The sequence below is a fragment of the Empidonax traillii genome, unplaced genomic scaffold, assembly GCF_003031625.1.
Source record: "Empidonax traillii isolate 1590-97213 ecotype Southwest subspecies unplaced genomic scaffold, ASM303162v1 scaffold1540:size127936, whole genome shotgun sequence".
Lineage (NCBI taxonomy): Eukaryota > Metazoa > Chordata > Aves > Passeriformes > Tyrannidae > Empidonax > Empidonax traillii.
In genome coordinates this window covers 1-27,659 of record NW_020956733.1, presented here as the reverse complement: position 1 = coordinate 27,659, position 27,659 = coordinate 1, and the positions used below count along the sequence as shown (strand labels likewise).

At 55.6% G+C, this 27,659-nt stretch overlaps 4 protein-coding genes and 1 long non-coding RNA gene across 6 annotated transcripts in view; 3 read left to right on the top strand and 2 right to left on the bottom strand.

Annotated features, from left to right (window-relative positions):
- The window catches only part of KIF9 (kinesin family member 9), a 21,109-nt gene extending 10,980 nt beyond the window's left edge, over positions 1–10,129 (bottom strand). The window contains exons 1-16 of the mRNA XM_027907761.1: positions 10,040–10,129; positions 9,095–9,172; positions 8,619–8,716; positions 7,778–7,865; positions 7,065–7,230; positions 6,835–6,941; positions 5,737–5,961; positions 5,017–5,100; positions 4,796–4,888; positions 3,965–4,112; positions 3,154–3,218; positions 2,449–2,526; positions 1,688–1,756; positions 970–1,074; positions 622–677; positions 29–194 (exon numbers count right to left, since the gene is read on the bottom strand). Of these exons, the coding sequence (XP_027763562.1) occupies positions 29–194; positions 622–677; positions 970–1,074; positions 1,688–1,756; positions 2,449–2,526; positions 3,154–3,218; positions 3,965–4,112; positions 4,796–4,888; positions 5,017–5,100; positions 5,737–5,961; positions 6,835–6,941; positions 7,065–7,230; positions 7,778–7,865; positions 8,619–8,716; positions 9,095–9,172; positions 10,040–10,129 (1,716 nt within the window). The remainder of the gene's footprint in view (positions 1–28; positions 195–621; positions 678–969; positions 1,075–1,687; positions 1,757–2,448; positions 2,527–3,153; positions 3,219–3,964; positions 4,113–4,795; positions 4,889–5,016; positions 5,101–5,736; positions 5,962–6,834; positions 6,942–7,064; positions 7,231–7,777; positions 7,866–8,618; positions 8,717–9,094; positions 9,173–10,039) is intronic.
- On the bottom strand, positions 8,663–10,099 carry LOC114070401. The gene is made up of 3 exons (XR_003573919.1): positions 10,040–10,099; positions 9,095–9,172; positions 8,663–8,716 (listed from the first exon to the last, which is right to left on the bottom strand). It is a non-coding gene; the product is annotated as an uncharacterized LOC114070401 (long non-coding RNA).
- An 87-nt stretch (positions 10,130–10,216) lies between the features above and the next one.
- KLHL18 (kelch like family member 18) lies at positions 10,217–22,876 on the top strand. Of its 2 annotated transcripts, none has more exons than XM_027907763.1 (10): positions 10,217–10,392; positions 15,325–15,455; positions 15,578–15,718; positions 17,490–17,688; positions 19,103–19,263; positions 19,358–19,494; positions 20,383–20,605; positions 21,443–21,547; positions 21,750–21,861; positions 22,403–22,876. In XM_027907763.1, exons 1-10 carry the CDS (start codon positions 10,255–10,257, stop codon positions 22,787–22,789), a joined length of 1,734 nt encoding a protein of 577 aa, XP_027763564.1. In that variant the 5' UTR covers positions 10,217–10,254; the 3' UTR covers positions 22,790–22,876. The 2 variants fall into 2 exon arrangements, with proteins under 2 accessions (XP_027763564.1, XP_027763563.1); XM_027907762.1 differs by having other exon boundaries at positions 20,368–20,605.
- Positions 22,877–24,713: 1,837 nt separating this feature from the next.
- Positions 24,714–25,770, top strand: LOC114070398 (probable serine/threonine-protein kinase samkC). The gene is made up of 4 exons (XM_027907760.1): positions 24,714–25,106; positions 25,217–25,321; positions 25,402–25,485; positions 25,591–25,770. The coding sequence occupies exons 1-4, from the start codon at positions 24,960–24,962 to the stop codon at positions 25,768–25,770; spliced, it is 516 nt and encodes a 171-aa protein (XP_027763561.1). The 5' UTR covers positions 24,714–24,959.
- Positions 25,771–26,178: 408 nt separating this feature from the next.
- Positions 26,179–27,654, top strand: CAMP (cathelicidin antimicrobial peptide; the record flags this gene model as incomplete). Its single annotated transcript, XM_027907759.1, has 4 exons — positions 26,179–26,355; positions 26,682–26,789; positions 26,906–26,989; positions 27,643–27,654. Coding segments are annotated over exons 1-4 (381 nt in total), but the record flags the coding sequence as incomplete, so codon positions are not given.
- Between the last annotated feature and the right edge of the window lie 5 nt (positions 27,655–27,659).

Sequence of the window (27,659 nt, the reverse complement as noted above, 5' to 3'; positions counted from 1 at the left end):
CTAAGGTGGGTTCTGGGCCAGGCATTACCTCATCCTCATCTTCCTCCTTGTACTCCTCCTCCTCCTCATCTTCCAGCAGCCAACCAAAATCAGACCCAAAGTCAGACTCGACCTCAGCCCCAGCAGGGAACTCCCCCTTGTCAATCAGAATGTATCTGCTCCTGAACTTGGCCTCCAGGTCCTCCTGCTGCTGACTGGGGGACAGAACAGCTCCTGAAGCATCACATTCCACACGGGCAAACCTGGCATCCTGCCAGCATCAGATTTCCAAAGAAAACCCCCTATTCTCCCTTTGGCCTCATCCCCAAACACCCCACCCTGCCCCTTCCATGCTTCCCACAACCATCATGACCTTCATCCCCTCTCTTCCTCTCCTTTTCCACCACATCCCTTCGGGTCTCTTGGATATTGAAGCTTTTTTTGGGGGGGATATTTTTATACTTTCCATAGGTATGGTCCAGATTAAATCCCATTAACTCTGCTCATTCCCATCACCTTTAATCCAGGTTGGATGGGGCTTGGAGCAACCTGTGAGAGGTGTCCCTGCCCATGGCAGGGGTGGAACTGGATGAGCTTTAAGGTCCTTCCATCCCAAACCATCCTGGAATTCCATGACCTTACCTTACAATCACTTTGAACTGTTTGAACACCTCCTGGATTTGCTGGATGCTCACTATCTGAGGAAGAGAGAGGTATAAATCCAACAATTTTGGTATTCATTCTTTAAAGGAGTTCCAAATAAACCAATTTAAAGGGGTTTTAGGGCTGAGGAAAATTGTCCTCAAGCTTCTAAAACATGGAGACAGTCCCTAACATGCAAAAAAAAAAGTTAAATTACAGTCCTGTAGTGCTTTTGGGGTGAAAAAAAAAAAAAGAAAGCCTCTTCAGAAGACACTTTCATTGTGCCTTCCTGCAGGAAAATGGGATGGAATCAATATTTCAGTCCTTTTCCACCAGAAAGCCACTTACATCGATCTCCTCAATGGCTCCTCTGAGGTATTTGTGCACTTGGGATTTAATTGCTGCTCTCTCAGCACCACTCAGGGGGCTGTAAGTCCCAGAATAATGACTTGCCTGAGGAGAAAAAGGTGGAAAACTGAGGATCAGGGAGTTAAAATTGGGAGGGGGGGGGGAGAGGAGCACGATGGGGACAAAGCTTTTAGCAGGGCCTGTCGGGGTGGGATGAGGGGGGATGGTTTGAAACTAAAAGGGGGGAGATTCCCACTGGATTTAAGGAAGGAATTCTCTTCTGGGAGGGTGGCACAGGTTGTCCTGGGATGCTGGAACTGTTCCAGGCCAGGCTGGACGGGGCTTGGAGCAACCTGGGATAGTGGGAGGTGGGACTGGGTCATCCTTAACATCCCTTCCAACCCAAACCAGTCTGGAACTCCATAATTCCACCACTGTGGCAGACACCTGACATCACTGTGCCCACTTCTGATTGGGAGTCTCATCACCTGGCTTGGCAGGAGACGGGATTTGGGAAGCAAACACTCCCCCTCCCATTCCAACCAGCAACAGAAGGGCTTCAAGAGCCTTAAGAAAACCACCTCCAGTGGCTCAGGAGGGAAGTTACAACAAAACCTCCCTGTGTGGGATCTCCAGGTTCCCCTAAAGCCCAAAAGATGGTGTTGGAAGCAGAAGGGAGAACCCAATCCCACCGGACAATGCCTTAAGTGATCCTTACAAACATGTCCTGCATGGCCAGTTCCTGCTTCAGGAGTTCAATCTCCTCCTCCAGGGCCTTCACTGACACCTAACAGGGAAAAAAAGGGTGAGCAAATCACCAGATTATATTGGAGTGGGGAAAAAATCACCTAAAAGCAGCACAGAACTGGCTGCTGGAGAATATCCCAGCTGGAATAGCAGCACAGTTTCCTTCAACACTCCAATTTCAGCTCCTCTGGTTTGGGTTTCTTCCACTCCTCCAGCTGTGAAAGTGCCCTCAGGACACCTAAAACCTTGTGATCCCTGTCCTGAAATTATTCTTGAAGTAATTCTTTAAATTATTTCCTTCTTTACCCAAGTTTTCCAGTTGTGGAGAAGATGTTACTTCACCAGCAGGAATGGGGGATAACAACCTGTAAAGCTGCAGGTAGGACTGGGATGATTTCCCCACATACCAGGGAAGTAATTCACAGTAAAATATCTCTGTTGAGAGGTGAAGTTATCAGAAAAAATATGGATTCATATGCAGCTGAAAGAATTCCCACATGTCAGGGAATATTTGCCCACAGCATTGCTGTTCCCTCTCAGATAACTAAATATCTATTTAAAAAGTTTAATATTAATCCATTTTATCATCCACCTAAAATTAGCAATGTCAGCTTGGCTGAGAAGGGATAATTTATGGAACTGCCTAATTTGCCTCTGGTTTTTAAGGTTATTACCCTAAATATTAATGAATTCGAGCCAAAATTCCTTCCTCCACTCCCGTTCTTTCCGTACCTCCCGGTCAAAGGTCACGTTGGGAAGTGGCTCTGCTGTGATCCACCTCATCCTGGTGGCAAAGCGAAGGGAAGACAGCTGGAAAACAAGGATTTTAAGGAGCTGAAAGAGGTACTGGCAGGGAGATCATTTTCCAAACCTGTTTTTGCTTCATTAAATCAGGTCCAAGGACACAGAAATATGAAATTATTTAACTGCTCCATGGACATGGAAATATAAAATCCATTTCCCTGTTTAATTTTAATCCATTTAAAATCTATTTCCCTGCTCCAAGGGATCCCCTCCTGTGTTTTACAGATGTGGTGAAGACGATTCTGTTCACAAAGGAAGGTTTTCCCTGATTTTATCGTTTCACAGGTTAAAAACCAACCAGTTGGGAGGTTCCTCCTGATTCCTGACCCAGCTCTGCTGTGAACTGGTGCAATTCCAGCGAGCCCATTCTGTGATGTTCCATGGAAACCCATCAGAGCTGGATAATAATGATAATTAACACTCTCCAGTGAGCCTGAATTTGAGCTGCCCTGTTTCAGATTCTCCTCAGCTGACAGGAGCCTGTTTTCTGAGCCCTTGAGATAAGATGAGCTTCCCAACGTTTGGGATGAACCAGGCAGGATGTTTCCCTGCCAGAACCCTCCAGGGGCTGTTCTTTAAACCAAGGAGCAGCAGGAACCAGGCTTGGATCCTGCAGGAATCCCTTCAACTCACCGTCTCCCCCACATGAGCAGCTTCCCCACAGATGTTGGTCACCAGGACAGTGTTGCAGTTTCCCCCTGGGGAAAAAAAAAAAAAGTAATAATAAAAATAAAGCAAAGAATATAATTGAGGGATGTTGTTGTTGGCTTTTCTGGAATTTAATATATGATGTGCTGTTTAAAATACAGAGGAATCACAGAATCTCAGGATGGTTTGGGGTGGGAAGGGACCTGAAGGATCACCCAGTGCCACCCCAGCCACAGGCAGGGACACCTTCCACCAGCCCAGGTTGCTCCAACCTGGCCTTGGACACTTCCAGGGATCCAGGGGCAGCCACAGCTTCTCTGGGCAACCTGTGCCAGGGCCTGCCCACCCTCCCAGCCAGCAATTCCTTCCCAGTATTCCCCCTGAAGCCACTTTCATTTGAAGAAGCCCAAAGGACACAGCCCGAGTGGGACTGTCCCTCCAGAGGGCACAGAGAGACTTAGAATTAAAGGTCAGATTTGTTTCCCATGGAGTGACGATGCAATGGAAAGATGGGAATAAAAACTGTCATTTCCAGGAGTTTATAAAGGCTGTGCTTTTCAGTATTCCCAGAGAAGCTGTGGCTGCCCCTGGATCCCTGGAAGTGTCCAAGGCCAGGTTGGAGCAGCCTGGGCTGGTGGAAGGTGTCCCTGCCCGTGGCAGGGGTGGCACTGGATGGGCTTTAATGTCCCTTCCAACCCAAACCATTCCATGATAAATTATGGCCTTGGGACTTAACATGCTGATAGAAACAGCATTTTCAGAGCCCTCTGGGGCTGCTGTGAGGCCCAGCCCTTACCCAGGGAGTCCTTGAGGACGTGAGTGAGTTTGCTCTGCCGGAAGGGAATATGGCCCCTGCTGGGATCAGCCAGGGCCAGGATGATTTGCTCAAGGAACGTCAGGGACCTGTTGATGTAGGAGTTCTCTCTCCGGATCTGTCCTGCAGCCTGCAAGGCAGATCAGAAGGGGAAGTTTCCATCACATGTTTCTGGCCAAACAGCGGGAAAAAGCAGATTCCTTATCCAAAAAAAACCAAAACTCCAAGGGTCAGGAGCTGATTCAGCTCCCTGATCTGGAGCTTTCCCCAGTTTGAAAACGAGTTTTCAGAGACCTCAGTTTTTCATTATAAGTCTACAAGGACTTGGATTTCCTTCCCAAAGGGTGTGTTTGTCACAGGGCTGGTGCAATTTAAATTCTGGTCAATAGAGAATGTTATGGAATCAGGGAATTGTTGAGGGTGGAAAAGGCCTCTGAGATCGAGACCAACCAAGCGCTGCCCAGGCCACCACTGACCACGTCCCCAAGTGCCACATCCATGTGGGTTTTAAATCCCTCCAGGGATGGGGACTCCACCCCTGCCCTGGGCAGCTGTGCCAGGGCTGGACAGCCTTTCCCAGGAATAAGTTTCCCTGGGAGCAGAGCCCGACCCTCCCCAGTTCCTCCCTCCTGTCAGGGATTGCAGAGCCAGAAGGTCCCCCCTGAGCCTCCTTTTCTCCAGGCTGAGCCCCCCCAGCTCCCTCAGCTGCTCCTGCTGCTCCAGCCCCTTCCCAGCTCCCTTCCCTTCCCTGCACACATTCCAGCCCCTCCAGGTCCTGTCCCACGTGGGATCCGAGGAGTTCCCAGGATTTACCGTGATCTTGCTCAATCTCTCAGAACCTGCCAGGTCTATCAGGGTGATTTTGGATTTCATGCCTTTGAGATCTGTGTCGGTTCTGGAACGACACTGAGGGAGAACAGGATAGAAACTGCACTTGAACTGAAAGACAGGAAAAAAACTGACTGCAAAGATCCTTTTTTTTTTAGTCCCCAAAAAGCTGTTTGAATCCCTGCAAACACCTCTGGAGCTCTCACCTCAAGATAAATAGTAAAGATGCAGTGGGATCTGGAGGAATTCTTATTCAGGGCGTGCTCTGCTATCACTCTGTTGGTCTCACCCTGCAAATGGAGACAAAATTCAAGGCTCAGCTCACGGGATTGTGGCTTTTTGAGGAAGAGTTTCCTGCAGAATAGCAGCTTTCCCTTCTCCAGGTGAACAACCCCAGCAATCCCAGCCTCCATCAGCATCCTTCTGCTCTTTAAAAAGGGATTTCCAGCACGTTCCAGAGCTCAGGACACCACAGGCCTGTCACTAAAAGGGCCAGAGAGAGGTTTTAAGGACACCAGGTGGCTCTGGGTGAGAACACACTTCCTGCTTCCAGATCCAACTCTTTATTCCCGTTTTCCCCGTGAACTGAAGGACCCACAAGGAAAAGATGCTGATCCAAGCAATCAAACTCCCCTCACAAATCCACCCCCTTGTATGAACAGTCCTGCTGTAAAATCCAACCAGACCACCCCAAACTATCTGCCAAAGACACTTTTCCTGGAGCACCTCCCACAGTCCCCGTGCCAGGGACATTTTCCTTGGAAGAACAAGGGCTGCCAAGCTGTCCCACCCACAACCAGGAGGACAAAGAGTGTTGGTTGACCCTCCCTCCAGCCCTCCTGGCCAAACACCTCCTGCTTTCCTGCCTGCTCCCTCAGCCAACAAAATAATGACGAGAATGGAGGGGAACATTTGGGTTCTCTTGCCTGAAAAAGGAGGTGCAGGGCTTCCTCCTCGTGGCTGACAGGGTGGATGGACAGACCCCTGACATGAACCCCCCGAGGGGAATCCAGCACAGCCAGGGGGGTGTTCCTGGAGCCACAGCCCAGCCCCGGGCACAGCAGGTCAAACAGGGCCTCGTTGTAGATCTCCAGGTAGGAAATTCGGATTCTGATGGAAAGACTGAGGGATCCTGCAGCTGCTTTGAACACCTGCACAAGGACACAGAGATTGTCACTCATCACAGACAGGATTTTTACCTATTTATGGCTTTCCAGAGAAGATATTTATATGTAGATGTTTATGTGAGATATAAATAGATATAAGATCAAAATAGATATGATTAAATAGAGATGAGATATAAATAGATATTACTAAAATAGATATATATAAAGAGATATAAGATATAAATAGATGTAAGATATAAATAGATATAAGATATAAATAGATATAAGGTATAAATAGATATAAGGTATAAATAGATGTAAGATATTAAGATATATATAAGCTATAAATGTACATAAGATATGTAGAGATATTTATAGAGAGACATTTCTGAGCAGCTCCAAGTACACCTGGGTGTGTGGAGCCCAATCTGAGCTGTGCTTGCCTGAGGGCTTGACTTGGATTTGGATTCAATGATCTTATGGAATCAGAGAATCCTGGAATGGTTTGGGCTGGAAGGGACCTTAAGGATCACCTCCTTCCACCCCTGCCATGGGCAGGGACACCTTCCACCAGCCCAGGCTGCTCCAACCTGGCCTTGGACACTTCCAGGGATCCAGGGGCAGCCACAGCTTCTCTGTCCAACCTGTGCCAGGGCCTTAGAGGTATTTTCCAACCTTAATGGTTTTATGATCAGTTTGAACAGGATTCCACAAAATGATAGCTTGGCAAACACCCCTTTTGAAGGTCTGGGGAGCTTTGGGGAGCAGCAAGAATTTTCCACGAGCAGGTAGAACTAAACCTCTGGGAAGGGCAGCAAAGCTGCTTTACTTCTTTAATCCTCATCCCTTGAGGGGGATGAAATGAAGGGGGAAAAAAGACATGGTATTCCTCCCAGCCCCTTTTCCCAGATCCAGTACCTGCTGGATAGCCCTGGGGATGATCCCTCGGTGCTTGTACTCAGAGGTTGCTCCAGTCATGGTGTAAGTTTTACCAGCCCCGGTTTGCCCATAACACATGATGGTGCCTGGAAAATCCCAAAGCAAAAGGATAAACCCAGGGGGGAGCCTCAAACTGAACAGCCAATGGATCTGTCCTCAAACCGACCCCTTAATTATTACCAAAATAACAAAAACCAGCGATAAATCACCATTGCAGCCACGTAAAGCTTCAGCCACCAAGTCCTTGGCCACAGCCTCATAGACCTGGTCCTGGGAGGTGTTGTGCAGGAGCCCATCCATCCTGAAGGACCAGTCAGTGGAGGAGTTGTTCACAGTGCCTCCCCTGGCATCTTTCTCGATGTGGATGTCGATGCTCTGCAACCCCAAAAAGAGAGGGAGGTCAATTCAACAGCCCTGAGGAGCTCCAGGGATGGAGGACCTGGAATGAAGTAGGAAAGGGAGCACAAACACCAGGATTATTTTACTCCCTGGGGTGGTTATGGATGTTCTAAAAATACCTGGCAATACCCTCAAATTTCTGGGGGTAATTATTCTAAATAGAGAAAAAAAATGTGGTTAAGCTCATCAGTTTAAATATCAATTATTTTGTGTCTGAACTAGGCAAGAGAAGGTGAAGGCAGGAACTTGCACAGTGGGAGGACAGGAACACTGTGCCAAACTGTGGTTACCACAGGAATTCCTCCTGGATCAGTCAGTCCCTGCCCCTCTGAGGGTTTTCCTGGGGATTGGACCAGGAAGTGTGTTTTCCACAGTCACAACCCCTGTCAGGCAGGAACAGGGGAACCAACTCACCCCAAAACATTACCCATGGCCTCAAGGGATGGGAAAATCCTGCCTTTTCCATGGGCAAAGCTGAAATCAAACTCCAAACCTCTACCACTTGGCATTTCTTTCACTCTACCTTGTTGTCTGCCCCAAACTTGATCATGTCCTGGGCAAAATGAGCCGTGGGCTTGACTCTCACAAAGGCCTGGACTGGTTTTATTGCTCTAAACAGAGAGGGAAAAACCAGCACAGTAAGGATGTTGCATTCCCTAAAATGCCATTTATACCATTTGTCAGGACAAAGGAGAACTCCAGAGCAGTCAAATTTAAACATTAAGTGTTGCTAAATGTTCAGCTGCAGTTTTTGTTCTTTATCAAAAGCAAAGAGCTGCTGGGAATCCTTCCCAGCCTTGTCCTGCCTGGAAAACTGAAGGGAGAAAGGTCTTAATTACCCTCATTTCCTCTCGGGTACCAGGCACAGGAGCGCTCAGTAACACAATTTTCTTCCTCTTAGGTTTGAAAGGGAAAATATTTGCAGGAATAGGAGGGGGGTTTTCTTTTGTTTGATTTGTTTGTTTGTTTGTTTGTTATATTTTAAATTCCTTTAAAACACCCAAACTTCAGTTTCCTGCAGGAAATATCCAGCCAGGCTGGAGGATCTGCTGAGTGAAACCCAGCTGAGGAGGGCTCAGGGACCATCCAGCTGCTAAAGCCCCACCTGAGACACGGGAACTGAATATTTGGGAATCCCTGGAAGGTGCAGATCCCACATTTTCCCTCAGTCATTTCCTCCCGACACCCTGCACTTGATAACTGTGTAATAATTACTGATAACTTCTAGTTTGGGACAAAATCTTCTGAATTTCTTGCACATTCAGGGTTTTGGGGATCTCTCCAGCATTTTCCCTGCTGTGAAATGAAAGGTGGAGGTTGGAGCTGGACCAAGACTTGTTGGATTTCAAACATTTGGGGGATACCTGGAAGTGTCACCGTCAGAGAGCAGAGAGGAATTGCTGATCCACTCCTCCTCCTCCTCCTCCTCCTGGGCCTGGGATCTCCTGGAGATCACAGAAACCTGTCCCAAAAACCACCCAAAACCCAGTGTGGGAATTATTTCTTCAAAGCAAGGAGTACAGCAGGGAAAAGGAGGAAGGGGAAAATCTTGGGGAAGAATTCTCCCCATGAATCAGAGAGAAGAAATTCCAAAGGAGTGGAATTTTCCTGGCTGCAGCAATGCCTGTTGCCGGATGTCAGGAGAACAGCAGGGACTCCTGGGAGTGTTCATGAACACCAGGAGATGGGAAGGAACAGGGTGCCCAGGGAAATTGGGGATGCCCCACCCCTGGAATGTCCAAGGCCGGGTTGGACAGGGCTTGGAGCAACCTGGATGGGCTTTCAGGTCCCTCCCAACCCAAAGCATTCCAGGATTCCGAGTGGGCCCAGTTGGGATTACCCTTGAATCACTCTTTGTTTTGGAGGGAGAACCTCGTTGCTTTTCCAGCCCCTGAACTTTCTTCTGCTTCTCTTCCTCCTGCCAGGGAAAAACAGAGCCCAATCCATGTGAAAAACACCCCTGGAGAGCCGGGAAAACCAAGCCCTTTGGCCACGCTGAACACGGGTTCAGCCACCTCTCCAAGGCTTTGGAAGTGGGAGGTTCCCCTTCCCACAGCTCAGGTGGGCAGGGCTTTGGGAATAATCCATCTGCAAGGGTTGGGAATTGCCCAGGGAAGCTGCAGTTGCCCCATCCCTGGAATGTCCAAGGCAAGGCTGGAGCAGCCTGGGATAGTGGAAGGCTGGGAATGAGATGATCCTCAAGGTCCTTTCCAGCCTGGAATTCTGTGCCCAGCTGGGACTACCTGCTGGAAGGAGGAGGCAGAACCTTATTGTTTATCCAGCTGCTCAACCTCCTCCCGCTGCTCTTCCTGCTGCCAGGGAAAGAGGGACCCCATTCCATGGGAAAAGCAACACCTGGACACACCTGGACACACCTGGACACACCTGGACACACCGGGGCCAGCTGATCCTGCTCTGCTGCACCCAACACGGACCGAGCCATCTCTCCAAAGCCTTGGGAGCGAGGGGTTCCCTTCCCGCGCCTCGGGGGAGATTTGGGCAGGAATTTGTGCAAAAACTGTCTGGAAGTGTTGGGACTTTCCCAGAGAAGCTGTGGCTGCCCCTGGATCCCTGGAAGTGTCCAAGGCCAAGTTGGAGCAACCTGTGGTAGTGGAAGGTGTCCCTGCCCATGGCAGGGGTGGAGGGAGATGATCTTTAAGTTCCCTTCCATCCCAAACCATTCCGGGGGGAGATCAGGGGGGATGCCGGGAGGGGGGAGCGCGATGCCTAGGGGGCCGATGCCGCCCGTGCGGCCGCGCCCGCCGGGCCAGGAGCACCGACTGACCCTTGCGGAGCGAGGCGGCGACTTCTCCGGCCCCCCCCGGGCCGAGCTGGTGGTCGGGCTGGAGCTCCGGGAGGCGTCCGGGGTTGCCATGGCAGCGGCCACTTCCGGGTTCCCCCTGGCGACGGCGGCTTCCGGGCCGTGGCGGAAGCGTTGCGGGTACGGCGGCCGGGCGGGGCCAGCGCAAAGCGCGGCGGGGGCGAAGCGCGGCCGGGACGATGCTGGAGGCGGCGGCGGAGCCCGAGCTGGACCCCGAGGACCTGGTGCACTTCTCCGTGGGAGACCTGCCCAGCCGCGGCTACGGCGTCATGGGCGAGATCCGGCGCCAGGGCAAGCTCTGCGATGTGACGCTCAAGGTGCGGGAGGGGCCGGGCGACCCCCCGGTCACTGGGGGGAGACTGAGGGGGGTGAGGGGTCGTGGTCCCTGATGGGGGGAGAGGCAGCACCTGGCTCCTGAGGGGGAGCTGGGGATCCCCCCAGTCCCTGAGGGGGGCTGAGGGACCCCCTGGCATCTGAGGAGGGACTTCGGGAACCCCCCGAGCCCCTGAGGAGGAGCTGAGGGACCCCTGTGCCTCCCGTGGGGGGACCCCAGTCCCCGAGGGAGCCCTGAGGGACCCCCAGCCTGTTTTCCAGAGGGAAGGAGGCAGCTGGAGTCCCTGGAGCCCCTTTGGTGGGGGTTAAGGGGGTGGCTGAGACCCTCTTGGATGGGCAGGAGGGGGTCCCACCTTCCCATGGATTTGGCAGCGAAGAGGGGAGGTGCTGAGACCCCCCCAAAGCCCCTCAGTGGGGTGTCAGGGGGTCTGGGACCCCCTCAGCCCTGGTGGGGGGTCTGTGAGGGGCTGGTGCAGGTTTCTGGATCAAACTGCTCCCACCCACGGGAGAAGACTCCTTTCCCTTGGAATCCTTTCTCTTTTAGGAACATCCATTTCTTACATCAAAGAAGCCATCCATAGCCGTGGAAAATCCGTGGGATCGGGTCCCTGGCTGTGCAGGGAATGGCTGGGAGGACTCGGGCAGGAGCTGCTGGAATCCCTCAGGATTCCAAAGTCGGAGGAGTCTGTGGGGTGGGAGCAGTGTTGAGTCACTCCAGAATTAACTCTGAAGTTTAATTAAGTGGGAAGGTGTTTCCCAGCCTACTCATCCCGAAACTTTTCAGGGAGAGGAGCTGGAGAGGGCTGTGCCTGTCATGGAGACAGGATGTGGGATAGGGAGCACCCCATGGATTTGGGGGGGCTGCTCCATCCCTGTGGATCAGCTGTAGCCTGCTGGGAAGAGGGACTGAGGGTGCTGATCCTCCTTGGAAGTGGTTGTACCTTCCACAGGGTGTTTTTGGGATAGTCTGTGCTGGAACCTGAGGGAATTCTGTGGCAAAACTGGTTTGGGGATGGAGAGCGCTGCTTTTTTTTAGGATTAAAGCGTGTGTTGGTGTGAATCCCAGACTGGTTTGGGATGGAAGGGACCTGAAGGATCCCCCAGTGCCACCCCCTGCCCCAGAACAGGGGAACACAGATATCCTGCCAGGATGGGAACTGCCCAGGCAGCTCTGTCTGCTGGGATTTGCTGTCCCTGCCTGCCCCCTGGGGACACGTCCTGCTGGAATCCCGGGGGATGCACCGCTGGAAAACAGGCCAGGAATATTTATCCTGTTCTTCCCTGACCAATTTAGGGGGAATAAAATGGATGATATCCTATTTACAGCTCCTGCTCGCTCTGGTTGGAGCCAGAGGAGGAAGGTTCCAAGTGCCAGGCTGGCTCCTCCAGGAATCTTGGCCAAACTGCTGGGAGAGGGAAGGTTTGTGCCATTCCAAGCCCTTGGAGAGCGGAGTTAACGGGAGCTCCTCCTTTGGTCCTGAGTTGCTCCAATGCCATTTTTCCATGACCAATTCCAAGACTAAATAGAAAAGTCTCTTAAAATACAATCCAGGCCTGGAAAATTGAAGCAATTCCAGGCCCTGGAGAGGCTGCATTATTTGTTTCATGTGCAGTCCTGCCACTACCAGGTGCCAGTCCTCTTGGCTTCCCTTCCTTTCCAATCCCAGTTTTCCCAAAGCAGGCTGTTTTCCAGAGCAACCCCCCCAGAGAGGAGCAGACACAGAGGTGGAGGAGCCTCTGGATCAGTGGAATTCCAGTCAGCTGGGGCTGGCTGATCCCAGCTCCTGCATCCTCCCAGTGCTTGGCTGCTCCACAGACACCACAGCGTGTCCGGGACATCCCTTGGGAAAAGCAGCTTGGAAGAACAGGGAACATCTGTGTTTTGGAGGAGCTGGGAGAGCTGCAGGGCAGGAGAGCTGCAGGTTGAGGATCTGACCCCTCTCCTCACAAGTTTGGATCCTGCCAGGGGGTGGGAGCAGAGAGCAGGGGGATTCCTGCTTCCAGGACTCCAGGAAATGTCTGTGTGCTGTCTCTGCAGGAGCTGGGCTGGAGCTGATCCCCTCGGGATGCTCCCTGTCCCTGCAGGACGTGGGCTGGGATTCAGCCAAGCAGTTCAGCTCCCCTGAGTTGGCAGGGAATTCCCTGGGAATTTGGGTTTGTTGGATGTGATTTCTGCCTCAGAGCCATTGGTTGCATTATCATGGAATGCTGGGATGGCTTGGATTGGAAGGGACTTTAAGGATGATCCAGTGCCACCCCCTGCCATGGGCAGGGACACCTTCCACTGTCCCACGTTGTTCCAAGACCCGTCCAACCTGGCCTTGGACACTTCCAGGGATCCAGGGGCAGCCACACAACCTGTGCCAGGGCCTGCCCACCCTCACAGCCAGGAATTCCTTCCCAATATCCCATCTGTTAGTGGGAAGCCATTCCCTGTGTCCTGTCCCTCCATCCCTTGTCCCCAGTCCCTCTCCAGCTCTCCTGGAGCCCCTCAAGGCCCTGCAAGGGGCTCTCCGGTCTCCCTGGATCCTTCTCTTCTCATCCACCAACACTCCCAAACCCTTCCCCTCAGCTCTCTTCTCATTCTCCATCCAGCCTGGATTTGTGCTGGGAATTGCCCCGCTCCAGGTGCAATCCATGGCCTCTCCTGCAGAGCCGTGCTGGGATGGGTTGGGCTCAACTCCCCTCCTGCTTCGGCCTCTCGGTGGCTGCAATGCCAACGTCACAGAGAGAAGATGATTTTTGGGAATGTTGGAGATCTTTGCTGCCAAAAACTCCGAGACTCCTCAGCTCTGCTGGGTGGGGACGTCAGGAAAACAATGGATGCCTTTTTTCCACCTCCACCACTCCCCTGGAGAAAGGCTCCTTGTTCCCTGGAATTTGTTAAGGTTTGTGCTATGGGGGTGTCTGGGAGCACATTCCTTTGGAGATGTGTCAGCAGGGAATTCTGTGGTTCCTGGGGTCAGGAAGGATGCCTGCTGAGTTCCTTTTTTTTTTCTGGGAAACAGCATCCCTTCCCTTAAAAGAAAGGGAGCTAAAATTATCCACTGTAAACCAGAACATCCTGGGATGGGATCAGGATCAGGAGGAGGATGAGCTCTTTCCCACTTTCTCCTTAGACTTGGCTGATTCCATTGTGAATCCATCAGGTGGGAAAGCGTGTTTGTTTGCTCCTGGGAAGGGAGATCCTTTGGCTCTGGAGATGGGGAGCGCTCTGGAAGCAGAAGACACGAGGATGAGCCGGGTGGACACATTCTGTGTGCTCATCCTTGGAAGTATTTCCCGTTTCCTACAGGAAAAACTTGCCCTTTGCCTGCAGCAAGAAGTGGAGTTGTTCCTTCGGGACTTGCCATCCGGTGCTGATGGAATGAACATAATGATGGTTCTGGAGCAGAGATCCCAATTTATCCATCTCCCTGAGGGCCCTCAAGCTTTACAGGAGCAGGTTCCAAAAAGAAGGAATCTCAGGTTTTGTATTGTCCCCCAACCAGGAAATATTCCCGAGTTCTTTGCTGGTGCAAAAGATCCCCTGCTCCCAGGGATCATTCCCAGTGCAGGACCACCCAAAAGGTGATCAGCAAGTCTGGAGTCCCCAGAGCTGCCCCCCCCGGGATAATTTTGGGTATATCTCAAGGGTCACTGGATGCATTTGAAGCAGGTGTTTCACTTTAAGAGGTGCCTGTTTCATTTTAACATCATTTTTATTTTTTGAAAAGATAAAATGGGATTGGAGCAGCCGGAATTTTTGGCAGCTTGTGCTTGGAGTTGAAATGGAAGTGAAGGAAAATGTTGTTTTCCTTGCACTCTCTGAATGGGAACACTCATCCAAACAAACCAGTTGGAGCGAATTCCTTCCAGGCACTGGGATATCTTTTGGAATTTTAGAGATCAGAGACCTTTTCCCGTCACCTTTCAGAAATATCCAAGGAAAAATGGCGTTTTCCTGTGTTTTGGGATGTTTGAGACACCCGGGAAGGGCTTTCCCAGCAGGATGAGGGTGTATCAATAACACCTATTTTGATGGTGTTGCCAGTTTTTCCCTCTGCTTGTTCTTCCCATCAGTGGGCTGGGCCGGGAGCAGCTGCTGCTGGAATGGCTTCATCCCTGGGGAAGGAATGGAGCGGGAAGTGCCGGAGCTTGCGGAGCAGGTCGGGTGTTCCTGGGGGATGGAATGTGGAATGTGGACAGACCGAGTTTGTCACCCTGGTCAGCCAGGCTGGGCCTGGTCCCAGGGAAACCTTTCCTCACTGAGAATTCCCAAAAAAAGCTGGAGCTTTTTTTGTCCTACCATTTCACTTCCCGATTTTGCTCTGGGAATTAGGAATTCTGTGGAATCCAGGCCAGCAGGATTGGTGCAGCGTATTCCAGGCACGGAGGAAGCTCGGACAGGGATTCAGGGCTGCCCAGGGCGAAGACAACGCTCTCCAAAAGTGCCTCTCTTATTTTTCCATCTGGCAGGAATTCTGCTTTGTAAACTCCCAGGAAGTTTGTGTTTGCTGGGCGTGCCAAGCAGAGGCCCAGAGGGAGAGGGAAGGCACTGTTGGGAATCATGGAAATCCTCGATCCAAACAGCATTTGGAGGTGAAAGGGGAGTGAAGGGTTTTGTAGAGGAGAAGAGAGGGAATCCTTGGATAACCCGGAGTGCAGAGGACCTGCTGTGCCAGCTGGTTTGTGCCATAAAACAAAACTCAGATGGGAAAATTTTGCTTGAGTGAGGGGAAGAAATCCCCGATGGACACGGAGTGGGATGAGCCAGATTAGCGTGGAAACGAGGGAAAAAGGCACTGAAGCAGCAGAGAGAGTTAATGGGAGCAAAGACCTGCCTGGAACCCTTGGATCCCAGCGCAGCTGTGCCAGAGGGAATCCCGGCAGTGGGTGGTGCTGATCCCTCCCCCTGCCCCTCTTCCCTGCTGCAGGTGGGGGACCACAAGTTCAGCGCGCACCGGATCGTGCTGGCGGCGTCCATCCCGTACTTCCACGCCATGTTCACCAACGACATGATGGAGTGCAAGCAGGAGGAGATCGTCATGCAGGGCATGGACCCCAGGTGACGCCCCCAGGGACACCCACAGTGCTAGGGGGGGGAATCCCAGCCAGCCCTGGGCTGTGGGCAGAGCCCCATCCCAGCTGGAATTCACTGGGGTTCCCGCTCTGTCTCCCGGTTTTCAGCGCGCTGGAGGCTCTGATCAACTTCGCCTACAACGGCCACCTGGCCATCGACCAGCAGAACGTGCAGTCCCTGCTCATGGGGGCCAGCTTCCTGCAGCTCCAGAACATCAAGGATGCCTGTTGTACATTCCTTAGGGAAAGGTAAGGGGGATGAGGGGTCTCCTGGGGTTGGGGGTTGGCTGCTCCCCAACAGCAGCAAGGCTTTAGTCACCTATGTCTGGCATGGGAGGGCCAGGACGTCCCCTGCCATGGGATGAGGAACTGTTTGGATCCTGAAACTTGTCATTTGTGGAATTAGAGAATCACAGATTGGGTTGGGAGGGACATTAAAGCCCATCCATCCCACCCCTTGCCATGGGCAGGGACACCTCCCACTAGCCCAGGTTGCTCCAACCTGGCCTTGGACACTTCCAGGGATCCACGGGCAGCCACAGCTGCTCTGGGCAACCTGTGCCAGGGCCTGCCCACCCTCCCAGGGAAGAATCCTTCCCAATATCCCATCTAGATTTATCCTCTTTCAGCTTGAAGCCATTCCCTGTGTCCTGTCACTCTCATTCCCTATAAAATAACTCCTCAGACTGGGACGCAATGACAGACCTTGGCCAGCCAAAGGAATTAATACCCTGAGCAAAATGGAGGGGATCATTCCCTTTCTAAGAACCCATCCTGGCAGGAATTGCCCTTCCTGCTGCTGTGCATGTGGAACAAAGTGCCTCAGCCCAGGAGCTGCACAGGAAACTGTGGCAGAGCCTTAAATTGCTCCCAGGTTTTTCATTTTCCTCAGTGGTGTTTGGCTGTAGGACTGTTCCAGCAGCATGATCTGGAAATGGAAACCTGGGATAATCTTTGGAAATGCACCACATGGATTCTCCACCCCTGCCAGGGAGGCTGACGGGTTTAGTTTCCCCAGCTTGGCTTCCCTGCAGCTGCTCCGTGTATTCCATGGAGTGATGTTAAACACACCCACCAAATACAGGGATTGGCCACCAAAATTCTCCCAGATCTACCAGGAGCAGCCAGGGGTCCTAAGTGAGCTCCTGGATTTGAGTGCCCAGCTGTGAATTTGGTTGGTAACAGGAAAATGAGGGGATTCTCACCATCCCAGAGAGCTGGGACATGGACACCGAGCTCTCCTCCTACAGTGGAATTGAGATTTGGGACATTTTTGGGCAACTGTGTTGTAACCAAAATCTGCTGGAGCCCTTGGAGTCATCCTCATGTGAGAGTCCCTCCCGACAGCAGGAGGACGTGGAGCTGCTGCAGAGAGTCCAGAGGAGGCCCTGGAGCTGCTCCCAGGGCTGGATCCCTCTGCTCTGGAGCCAGGCTGGGACAGCTGGGGGGGTTCCCCTGGAGAAGAGAAGGATCCAGGGAGACCTGAGAGCCCCTGGCAGGGCCTAAAGGGGCTCCAGGAGAGCTGGAGAGGGACTGGGGACAAGGGATGGAGGGACAGGACACAGGGAATGGCTTCCCACTGCCAGAAGGCAGGGATAGATGGGATATTGGGAAGGGATTCCTGGCTGTGAGGGTGGGGACTGGAATGGATTTCCCAGAGAAGCTGTGGCTGCCCCAGAGCCACCTGTGTCTGTCCAGTGCCTCCTTGGCAGGGTGAGGGAACATTTTTAAGCTGTGTTTCGCCTCCTCTGTCTCTGCCATGGATTCTCCTGGAGATCTCCATGTAGTTCAGCTCCTCAGGGAGCTGGAACCTGCTTGTGGAGTCATGGAATGGTTTGGGTGGGAAAGGACCGTAAGGATTGCCCAGTGCCACCCCCTGCCACGGGCAGGGACACCCCCCGCTATCTCAGGTTGCTCCAGCCTGGAGCACTTCCAGGGGTGGGGCAGCCACAGCTTCTCTCCCCCTGAAGTGACATTCCAAGTGACATTCCTCTTGGCCTCCCGTGCCCGCTCTCCCCAGGCTGCACCCCAAGAACTGCCTGGGGGTGCGGCAGTTCGCAGAGACCATGATGTGCGCGCTGCTCTACGACGCTGCCAACAGCTTCACCCACCAGCACTTCCCGGAGGTCTCCATGGCCGAGGAGTTCCTGGCGCTGCCCCTCGACGACGTCCTGGAGCTCCTGTCCAGGGACGAGCTCAACGTGAAGTCTGAAGAGCAGGTGTGTCCCTGGAGCGGGAATGGGAGTGGGAATGATCCTATTCCAGGGCTGAGTGAAGCTGAGGAGAGAACACTGGGAAAACTAGGAGGTGCTAAACAGAGGGATGGTGGAAGTGAGGGGGAGGGGGGGGAAGAGAAGAATGAGGGGGAAAGGGGGAGGGAAAAATGGAAAAAAAGCAGAAAAATGGGAATAGAAGCAACAAAATGGGAAAACAAGCAAAAAGTGTTGTGAAAACGCAATGTGGGATAAGCGAACGGTGGGGAAATAAAAAAGGGGGGAAACAGAAGGAAAAGCGGGGAGGAAGTTGGGGAAAACAGGGGAGGCGGGAAAAAAACGGGGAAAAAACAAAAAAATGGAAATAAAGGAATGACGTGGGAAGAAAAGGAAAAGGTTGGGGAAAAAAGAAGCAAAATTGGGAAAAACAGAGAGAAAGTCAAGGATAAAAAGTCAGGGAAAAGCAAACAGAAAAGTACAAAATAAAAGGAAAAATAGAAAATAAAGGGAAAAGTGGAGAGAAAAGTAGAAAAATTAAGAAAAATGGGGGAAACTGGGAAGAATTTAGGAAAGTCAGTGAAGAGCAAAAAAAGGTGGAGAAAATGGGGAAGTGATGAAAAAATTGGGTCAAAAAAGAGAAAAACAGAGGGAAAAAAGAGGAAAAGTGAGGGACAAGGGGGAGAATGGAGGAAAAGTGAACAGATGGATCCCTGTCATCAAACCTGTCTCCTGGTTTTTCATGGAGCAGCACCATTCCCTTTCTCCTGTCCCAGCTGGTGATTTTTGTCAGTAAATAAACAGGATTTTGCTTCTGTCCCACCTCCTCTACCACAATTCTCTTCACAGCTCCTTCAGCTCCCTGCAAATGCTTGTGTTAAATGTGCAATCCCACGGGATTGTTGCAGGATAAGTTGGAGGCGGAGAAAAAACCTCTCTGGAGCCAGGCTGGGAATGCTGGGGGGGTTCCCCTGGAGAAGAGAAGGATCCAGGGAGACCTGAGAGCCCCTGGCAGAGCCTAAAGGGGCTCCAGGAGAGCTGGAGAGGGACTGGGGACAAGGCATGGGGGGACAGGACACAGGGAATGGCTTCCCAGTGCCAGAGGGCAGGGATAGATGGGATATTGGGAAGGAATTGCTGTCTGTGAGGGTGGGGAGGGACTGGAATGGATTTCCCAGAGAAGCTGTGGCTGCCCCTGGATCCCTGGGAGTGTCCAAGGCCGGATTAAATGGGCTTGGAGCAACCTGGGCTGGCGGAAGGTGTCCCTGCCCATGGCAGGGGGTGGGAATGGGTGATCCTGCAGGTGCCTTCCAACCCAAACCATTCCATGATTCTGGGATTCCACGTCATTCCTTTTTCCATCAGTCAAGTGGCACCAGCAGCAAACCCCCTAAACTCCAGCATCCCACTCGTGTCTCCCAAGGTGTTTGAAGCTGCCCTGGCCTGGATCCGGTACGACCGAGAGCAGAGGGAGCCCTTCCTGCCCGAGCTGCTCTCCAGGATCCGCCTCCCGCTGTGCCGGCCGCAATTCCTCACGGACCGCGTCCAGCAGGACGACCTGGTCCGCTGCTGCCACAAGTGCAGGTGAGGCCGGGGCACGGGGGCAGTGCTCAAACTGCCTCTGCCCCCAGGCAGGCAGTCACAGCTCCCCTTTGACTCCTGGCTCGCTGGATTCCAGGGATCTGGTGGACGAAGCCAAGGATTACCACCTCATGCCGGAGCGCCGGCCGCACCTCCCGGCGTTCAAGACGCGCCCCCGGTGCTGCACGTCCATAGCAGGGCTGATCTACGCCGTGGGAGGGCTGAACTCGGCAGGTACCTTGCAGTGGAAAGGCCACTGGGAGCTGGGAAGGACCACGGGGATGGGGAAATTCCCCCAGGTTGGAGGGTTGGGCGGTTCCTCCTCCCGGCCCTTCCCCTGGAACACCCCAGGTGTGCCCGTAGTTTAACATCTTTTATCTAAATCCTGGCCATGTGGGGTTTATTTAGGGCACGTTCTTGGTGGTGTCCTTGCCTGGAGCTGCTGGCGGGGCCTGGAGGGATCTCAAGGATGTTGTTGGGATTGTGGGATCACCTGTGCAGGCACATGGCGCTTCCATGAGCCAAACCCTGGTGTAAAAGGGGAACGGGAAGTGTTCAGGGAAACGTGAAGCAGCGACAGCACAGATGGGACTCGCAGGTCTCTGCTGCCCCTCAGAGGGCACTGGAGGTGCCACTTCCACAGCCTGGCACATGTCGAGGCTCCTGGTGCAGAGCACGGGAAAGCTGGAAAGTGTGCCACAATCTTTTGGAGTAATGGAGTGTGTTTTGTGGGAATTGTCCAGAGCAGCATCTCTGGGGGAGAGCAGGGAAGTGGCTGGGAAATGCCTCTGACTTGGCTCTGTGGGAGCAGAGAGGCTGGAATAGGATGTGAGAGCCCAGGACAGGGCACACACAGAATCCCAGGATGGTTTAGTTGGAAGGAACCTTAAGGATCATCCACTCCCACCCCATGGCATGGGCAGGGACACCTTCCACTAGCCCAGGTCCCTCTGGATGCCATCCCATCCCAGCAGAGCCCAGATGTTTCCCCAAAGAGAAGCAGCCAAAGTACCCTGTGCCAGTCCCATCTTTGGGATGCTGAGCTTCCCCGGGGGTTCCCTCCGGTTCCCAGGGCTCCATCAGCTCTCCCCCTTTTAATTTGAGTAGCAAATTTCTACGCAGGCGACTCCCTGAACGTGGTGGAGGTGTTTGACCCCATTGCCAACCGGTGGGAGAAGTGCCAGCCCATGACGACGGCGCGGAGCCGCGTGGGGGTGGCCGTGCTCAACGGGCTCCTCTACGCCATCGGCGGCTACGACGGCCAGCTCCGGCTCAGCACCGTGGAGGTCTACAATCCAGAGACAGATTCCTGGTCCAAAGTGGAAAGCATGAACAGCAAGAGGAGGTGGGTGCAGCTCCCTGGGGAGGGACCTGGGGAACAGCGGGGGGAAAATGAGGCTGGAGTGCTGGGGGTGGTGGACACCCACGAGGAGTTTGTGTGTGTGGGAGAGGGGGGAGTGGAGCAGCGTGGAAGCAGGTGGGATTTGCTTGGCTAGTTTTGGGCTGCTCATGCTGATTTTGGGTGCTGCCTGTTGGTCAGAAGCAGCTCAACAAAATTCCATGGGTGCGTCACGGCGCTGATGGAGAAGGAAAGGTGTTAAGACCCAAGTGCCACATCGACAGGGCTTGGAAATCCCTCCAGGGATGGGGACTCCAACCCTGCCCTAGGCAGCTGTGCCAGGGCTGGACAGCCCTTCCCAGGAGGAATTTTCCCACTATCCAAGATAAATCTCTCCTGGCACAGCCTGAGGCCGTTCCCTCTCCTCCTGTCCCTGTTCCCTGGGAGCAGAGCCCGACCCCCCCCGGCTCCCCCCTCCTGTTAGGGATTGCAGAGCCAGAAGGTCCCCCCTGAGCCTCCTTTTCTCCAGGCTGAGCCCCCCCAGCTCCCTCAGCCCCTCCTGCTGCTCCAGCCCCTTCCCAGCTCCCTTCCCTTCCCTGCACACACTCCAGCCCCTCCATGTCCTTTTTGTCCTGAGGGGCCCAGAACTGCCCCCAGGATTTGAGGTGCTCACAGCCTGGGATACTCCAGGCTTAGGTGGGACTGAGCCATTTGGAAGCAAATCCAGGGAAAAGGAGGTTCTTTGGGATGACAGAGGCGATGGCCCAGGGGCCAGGCAGGCTGTGTTGGGGTCGGGGTGGCAGCAGCTCCAGCCTCCTCACGGGGTCCTGCCGTCCCTTGCAGCGCCATGGGAACGGTGGTGCTGGATGGGCAGATCTACGTGTGCGGTGGATACGACGGGAACTCATCCCTCAACTCCGTGGAGTCCTACTCTCCAGAGACAAACAAGTAAGAGCCTTCCATGTCCTACGGCTTTTCCAGGAGTTTTGTGCTCCGTGTGCTGTGGGCATTGCAGGGCATCTGGGCTGTGAGGGTGGTTTAAATAAGGGGTGGTAAAAGGTTTAAATAAGGAGAGTTGGTGGAAGCCAGTCCTAGGAGATGGTGGAATAGTCTCTGGGACTGTCCCTGACCTCTGCCCTGTCCCTCCAAGGTGGACAGCAGTGACCCCCATGAGCTCCAACCGCAGCGCTGCCGGAGTCACCGTCTTCGAGGGCCGGATCTACGTGTCGGGAGGGCACGACGGGCTGCAGATCTTCAACAGTGTAAGCCTGGGATCCTGGGAACTGCTCAGCTTGAGGTTGGGAAAGCCCTCTGAGACCATCCACTCCAACCATTCCCCAGCACTGCCAAGGCCACCACTGGCCCATGTCCCCCCAGGTGCCACATCCACAGGGCTTTGAAATCCCTCCAGGAATAGGGACTCCACCACAGTGTCAGGGCTGGACTGCCCTTTCCAGGAGGAATTTTCCCGTTATCCAAAACAAATCTCTCCTGGCACAGCCTGAGGCCGTTCCCTCTCCTCCTGTCCCTGTTCCCTGGGAGCAGAGCCCGACCCCCCCCGGCTTCCCCCTCCTGTCAGGGATTGCAGAGCCAGAAGGTCCCCCCTGAGCCTCCTTTTCTCCAGGCTGAGCCCCCCCAGCTCCCTCAGCTGCTCCTGCTGCTCCAGCCCCTCCAATATCTTGTCCTGAGAGGCCCAAAACTCCCAGAGGACTGGAGGTGGTGCCTCCACAGTGAGGGGGAGGATATTCCCTGTGTGTTTCCCAAGCCGGTCTCCCTGACTCTCCGTGCCCTCCATACCCACAGGTGGAGTACTACAACCCGCACACCTCCTCCTGGCACGCCGTGGCCAACATGCTGAACAAGCGGTGCCGCCACGGCGCGGCCGCGCTCGGCAGCCGCATGTTCGTGTGCGGCGGCTACGACGGCTCGGCCTTCCTGAGCGCGGCCGAGGTTTACGGCCCCGGCGCCGACCAGTGGTACGTGCTGGTGCCCATGAACAGCCGCCGCAGCCGCGTGTCCCTCGTGCCCAACTGCGGCCGCCTCTACGCCGTGGGCGGCTACGACGGACAGTCCAACCTCAGCTCCGTGGAGATGTACGACCCCGACAGCGACCGCTGGACGTTCATGGCGCCCATGGTGTGCCACGAGGGCGGGGTGGGCGTGGGCTGCGTGCCCCTCCTCACCGTCTGAGCGCCGCCAGGTGCCGGGGGGAGGGGGGGCTGTGAGGGGGGTGTTGGTCTTCAGCGAGAGGTTCGGAGTGTGCCAGGCGTTCCAGGTGCTCGGTCCTGGGCGAAGGTCCTGGAAGATCGAACGTGCTGAGTTTCTGTGTGGGAAGGAACCCCTCAGCCTCTCCCGGAGCCGTGGCCGAGCAGATCCATCTCTCACTGTCCATCTCCCTTTGGGAAGCGCTGCCGTGGGCTGGGGGAGAAGGGGACAGGCTTAATTCTGACATAAAACCAGCCACTTTAATGACTTTGGAAAATCCATCTGCACCTTCTGGGAGCACCAAAACCGCCTGAACCCCCCCCGAGGGGCGTCGTGGTCACACGGGGGGGGTCTCAAAACAGAACAAACCCAGCGCCGTCGGTTCCAGGTGCTTCTTACACAAGACCCTCGCAGCTCCTCGTGCTTTCCGCAGCTCGATGTGGAAAACTTCTCCACAGGAGCCACAGGATGGGGAAACCAGGAAGAGGAACAGGTCGGTTAAACCAGCGGATCGTTTTGGAGAGGGATGGACGTGAACAACTCCAACAGCCTGAGGGTTTCAAAATGGGGAATACGTGATCAAGATGTCCTTCCACATCATCAAGATGTCCTTTAAACTGAATATTGAGATGTTTTCCAAGACCAAGAGGCAGCTGGAGGGGAACAGCCGGGATTTTTTTTTTTTTTTTTTAAGGAGAGGCAAGAAAAAAACGGCGTGAATTTGTCATGCTCCAGCTGGGAGAGGTCTTTCCTGCGGTGGGTTTTGTGCCAGGAAACTTTGGAATGCTGGCAGAGCCAAAGAGCTGCCCGTCAGCAGCTTCCCTGCATCAGCCCTTGCCCTGCATGACCGTGATCCGCCGTCCCTCCGGAGCGCTCCGTGCCCGGCTCTTCCCGTGCCAGCCCTGGGCACAGCCATACCTCCTCCGGGCAGGAATGTGACACTAATCCCAGCAGCCAAGGGATGCCCCATCCCAGCGTTCCGGGGGGCTCGGAGCGGGATGTCCCCCCCCCAGCCCCCTCCCCCTGCTCATTCCTGACTCCCGGCATCCCTCGGGATCGCTCTGGGTGTACATGTCATGTCTATACTGGGGTACTGTGTATATTTTGGGGTCTATGAGGAGCATATCTGGCTGTAAATGTGATCTATCAGTACAGATCCATTTCTTCTGTGTACTATCCACTGCTGGCTTCCTGGGAATGGGAATTCCTTTGGGCTTTCCCTGCTGCTTACGCTTTAGAAAGGGAAAAACCCACCCAGGAACATTGGGATCAGAACAAAGTTGTTGCTCATGGCACCTTCTCTTCTCCAGGACTCACCCCGATGCTCTCCATGTGCAGAGGAGGCTCTGATGAGCTGTTCTCCTGGTGTTCCATCATCCCTTCTCCCTCCCACATCTCCTACCCAGGATTTATGTCCATGGATCAAATCCCCTTGGAAGAGCCTTAGCTCGGGGCTGTCGATGTCCCACAGGATTCCAGGGTGTTGCTCCCAGGTGATCCCCAGGAATTCTGGTGTCCCCTGGCCGCTCTCCTCGGGATTCCTTCCCCAAGGATTCCTTTCCTTTTCCATTGTGGATGAGGCAAAGAGGAAGGGGAGCTCCTGGCCCCAAAGGGGACAGGAAAATACTGAATTTTGGGGAAATGAGCCCCAGTCCCCCAGGGAATGCAACCTGGGAGAGCGGGATTCACCCAGTGCAGTCCTTGGTAAATCCAGGGTTCTTGAATCCAAGGAAATCTTGGGGATGGTGTGTTAGGATGAATCTGAGCAAGGTGAGAAGGATTTTTAAAACCCAAAATAATGTAAAGAAAGCAGGAAAGGGAGGGGGGCTCCTGGTTCTATTCCCTGGGAGCTGGGAGGATGCTCTCGCTCCCGGCTCGGGAGGAGCAGGACAGGGGCTGTTCCATCATGCCAAGAACTGGGAGCAGGCCCAGGGAAGGGGCCGTGGAGGGGGATCGGCCCTGCCGAGCTCCGGCATCTCCGCATCCCCTCCAGGTCCGGGCGAGCTCCTCCCGGCTGCGGGCCAAGGACAACACCGGCAACCCGAGCCCTTCCCACCGAACGGGGGGCCCGCGTCTACCCTGGGGCCGGGGCCGGGGGGCCCCGAGGCGAGGGCCGATCCCGGGAAGGGGGAGAATTCCCCGCTCCGCCGCTCTGATGGCGCTGCTGTTGGGAGCGGTGCTGCTGGCGGCGGGAGCCTCGATCCCACCGGGAATGCCGGCCCCGCGCGACCTGGCCCGCTCCGTGCTGGAGACCCACGGGCAGGACCTGCGGCTGCTCAAGCTGCTGGGAGTCGCCAGGACGGTAGGAATCGGGGGGAAAAGGGGGGTACAGGTGGGCGCCCCCAGCCCCCCATCCCGGGGGGATCCCGTGGGGATCCCGTGGGGATCCCGATGGATCTTTTCTCCCGGCAGAGCTTCGACTGGGGAACCCACTTCAGCATCAACTTCACGGCGCGGCAGCCGCCCTGCCCCAAACCCTCCCCGGACCCGCGGGGCTGCCGGGGCCGCCCGGGCAGGGTGAGCTGGCAGGGGGTCCCCAGACGCGGGGTGGGGGGCGCAGGGGGGTCCCCGGGGCGCTGAGGGTCCCTTGTCCGCAGGTGCAGCGGTGCTCGGCCCAGGTGTCCGTGTTCACCTTCCTGCCCGACGTGCCGCTGTCGATGGTGGAATGTGGCCAGGAGCCGGTGAGGGCTGCGGGACCCGCACCCTGGGGGGACACACGCGTGTCCCCCACTTTGGGGTGGGTTTTGGGGGCTCTGGAGTGAAGCCCACCTTATTTCTCCCCACAGCAGCCCGGTGGCAGCGCCCAATCCCGCTCCCCTGGCACCCCAAAAACCTCCGGCGCCAACCCAGGTCACTCATCCTCCTCCTCCTCCTCCTCCTCGCGGCCCCCCCCGCGGCCTCGCCCCCCCAGCGCGTCCCCCCGGGGACCCTCCCGCCGCCCCCCGGCCCCAGCGGAGCTGGAATAAAGAGATTTCGGGGTCAGACGTGTGTGTGTGTGGGGGGCTGACACGGTTTGGGGGGCCCGGGGGGGGGCACCCCCGGCGTTGGGAAACAGCGATGGGGCAAGTTTGGAGTTGTGCAAGCCCGGGGGGCACCAACCCCTCCCCTCCCACAGGGCTCCTGGACCCCCAACCCCTCCATGCCCAGCCAAGGGGCTCCAAGGGATGGGACACCCTGGGAGTCCTCCCGGGGGGGGAGATGTCACCGCCCAGGCATTGGGACACCGTGGGCTCCGTGACCCCCGAGACAACGGCCAGCCTGTGGGTTGGGGCCGGGTGTTTCCGGAGGGGGCTGGGGGACAGCCATGCCCGGGGCGGGTCCCCAACCTGCCGGGGGGGATAAAAGCGGCGCCGGCGTGGCCGTGGGGGACAGGGATGGCGAGCCCGTGGGCGCTGGTGCTGCTGGTGGTGCTGGGGGGGGCCCGTGCCCTCCCCGCCCCGGCCCCCCTCGCCTACACCCAGGCGCTGGCCCAGGCCGTGGACTCCTACAACCAGCGGCCCGAGGTGCAGAACACCTTCAGGCTGCTCAGCGCTGACCCCGAGCCTGCCCCGGTGAGTGCCCCCCACTCGGGACCCCCCACACCCCTCCCCTCACCCTCTCCCTATTCCTGATCCCCCATCCATGTGCCCCCACTCGTGACACCCCAGTCAGGCTGCACAGCACCGATCTCAAGACCACCCTGGTGAGTGACACCCCCACCCGAGACCCCCCCCATTCACTCGTGGCCTCCCTCTCCCCCAGCTCATCACCAACCCCAATCCCCTGCCCTGGCATTGCTGCCCCACTCGTGACCTCCCTCTGCTCCTGAGCTCCCCGCTTGTGGCCCCCTCTCTCATTACCCCCCACTCGTGTTCCCCCCCACACTCGTGCCCCCCAGGGCTTGGATCTGAGCTCACTGCGGGAACTCAACCTGACGCTGATGGAGACGGAGTGTGCTGCCAGCACCCGGCCCGACCCCAACGACTGCGACTTCAAGGAGAACGGGGTGAGGAGGGTGGGAGGAAAGGGGGGGACCCGGGGGGTCCTGGTAACCCCCCCGTGACTCCGGGTGTCCCCAGTAACCCCCCCGTGACTCCGGGTGTCCCCGTGTCCCCCCCCCAGGCCATCAAGGAGTGCTCGGGGTCGGTGCAGATCCTGCAGAGCTCCCCCGAGATCGACCTGCGCTGCTCCGACGCCTCCTCCGACGTGAGTGGGGGGATCGGGAAGCACCCGCGGGTGGAGGTGTCTGTGTCTGTCCCCCTGCCCCACATTCCCCCCACAAGGGACCCCACGATGGTGGTGGAGCGTGGGGTGGGGGTCTGGAGGGTCTCAGGTGGGGTCCTGGGTGGGGGCCCTTGACGTGGGTCCTGGGTGGGGGCCTGGGTGGGGGCCCTTGATGTGGGTCCTGGGTGGGGGTCTTTGATATGGGTCCTGGGTGGGGTCCTGGGTGGGGGCCCTTGATGTGGGTCCTGGGTGGGGTCCTGGCTGCAGTGACCTGGGTGCAGGGTACTGGACAGGGGGGTCTCAGCTGTTGGATCCTGGGTGTGGGGTCCTGAGTGGGGACCCCAAATGTTGGAGTCTGGATATGGGGTTCCAGGCATCCCAGGTGTGGGGTCCTGGGTGCAGGGGCATTGGTGTGGGGTTGTGGGAGACACGAGTGGGGTCTTGGGTGCAGGGCCTTGGGTGTGGGGTCCTTGGTGTGGGTCCTGGGTGGGGTCCTGGCTGCAGTGGTCTGGCAGGTGCTGGGTGTGGGGTCCTGGGTGGGCTCCCGGGTGTGGGATCCCAGGTGTGGGGTCCCAGGTGTGTTCCCAAGTGGGGGTCCCAGCACCCCTCCCCTGACCCCCCTGTCTCCCCCGCAGCCGGTTCTGATCCAGCG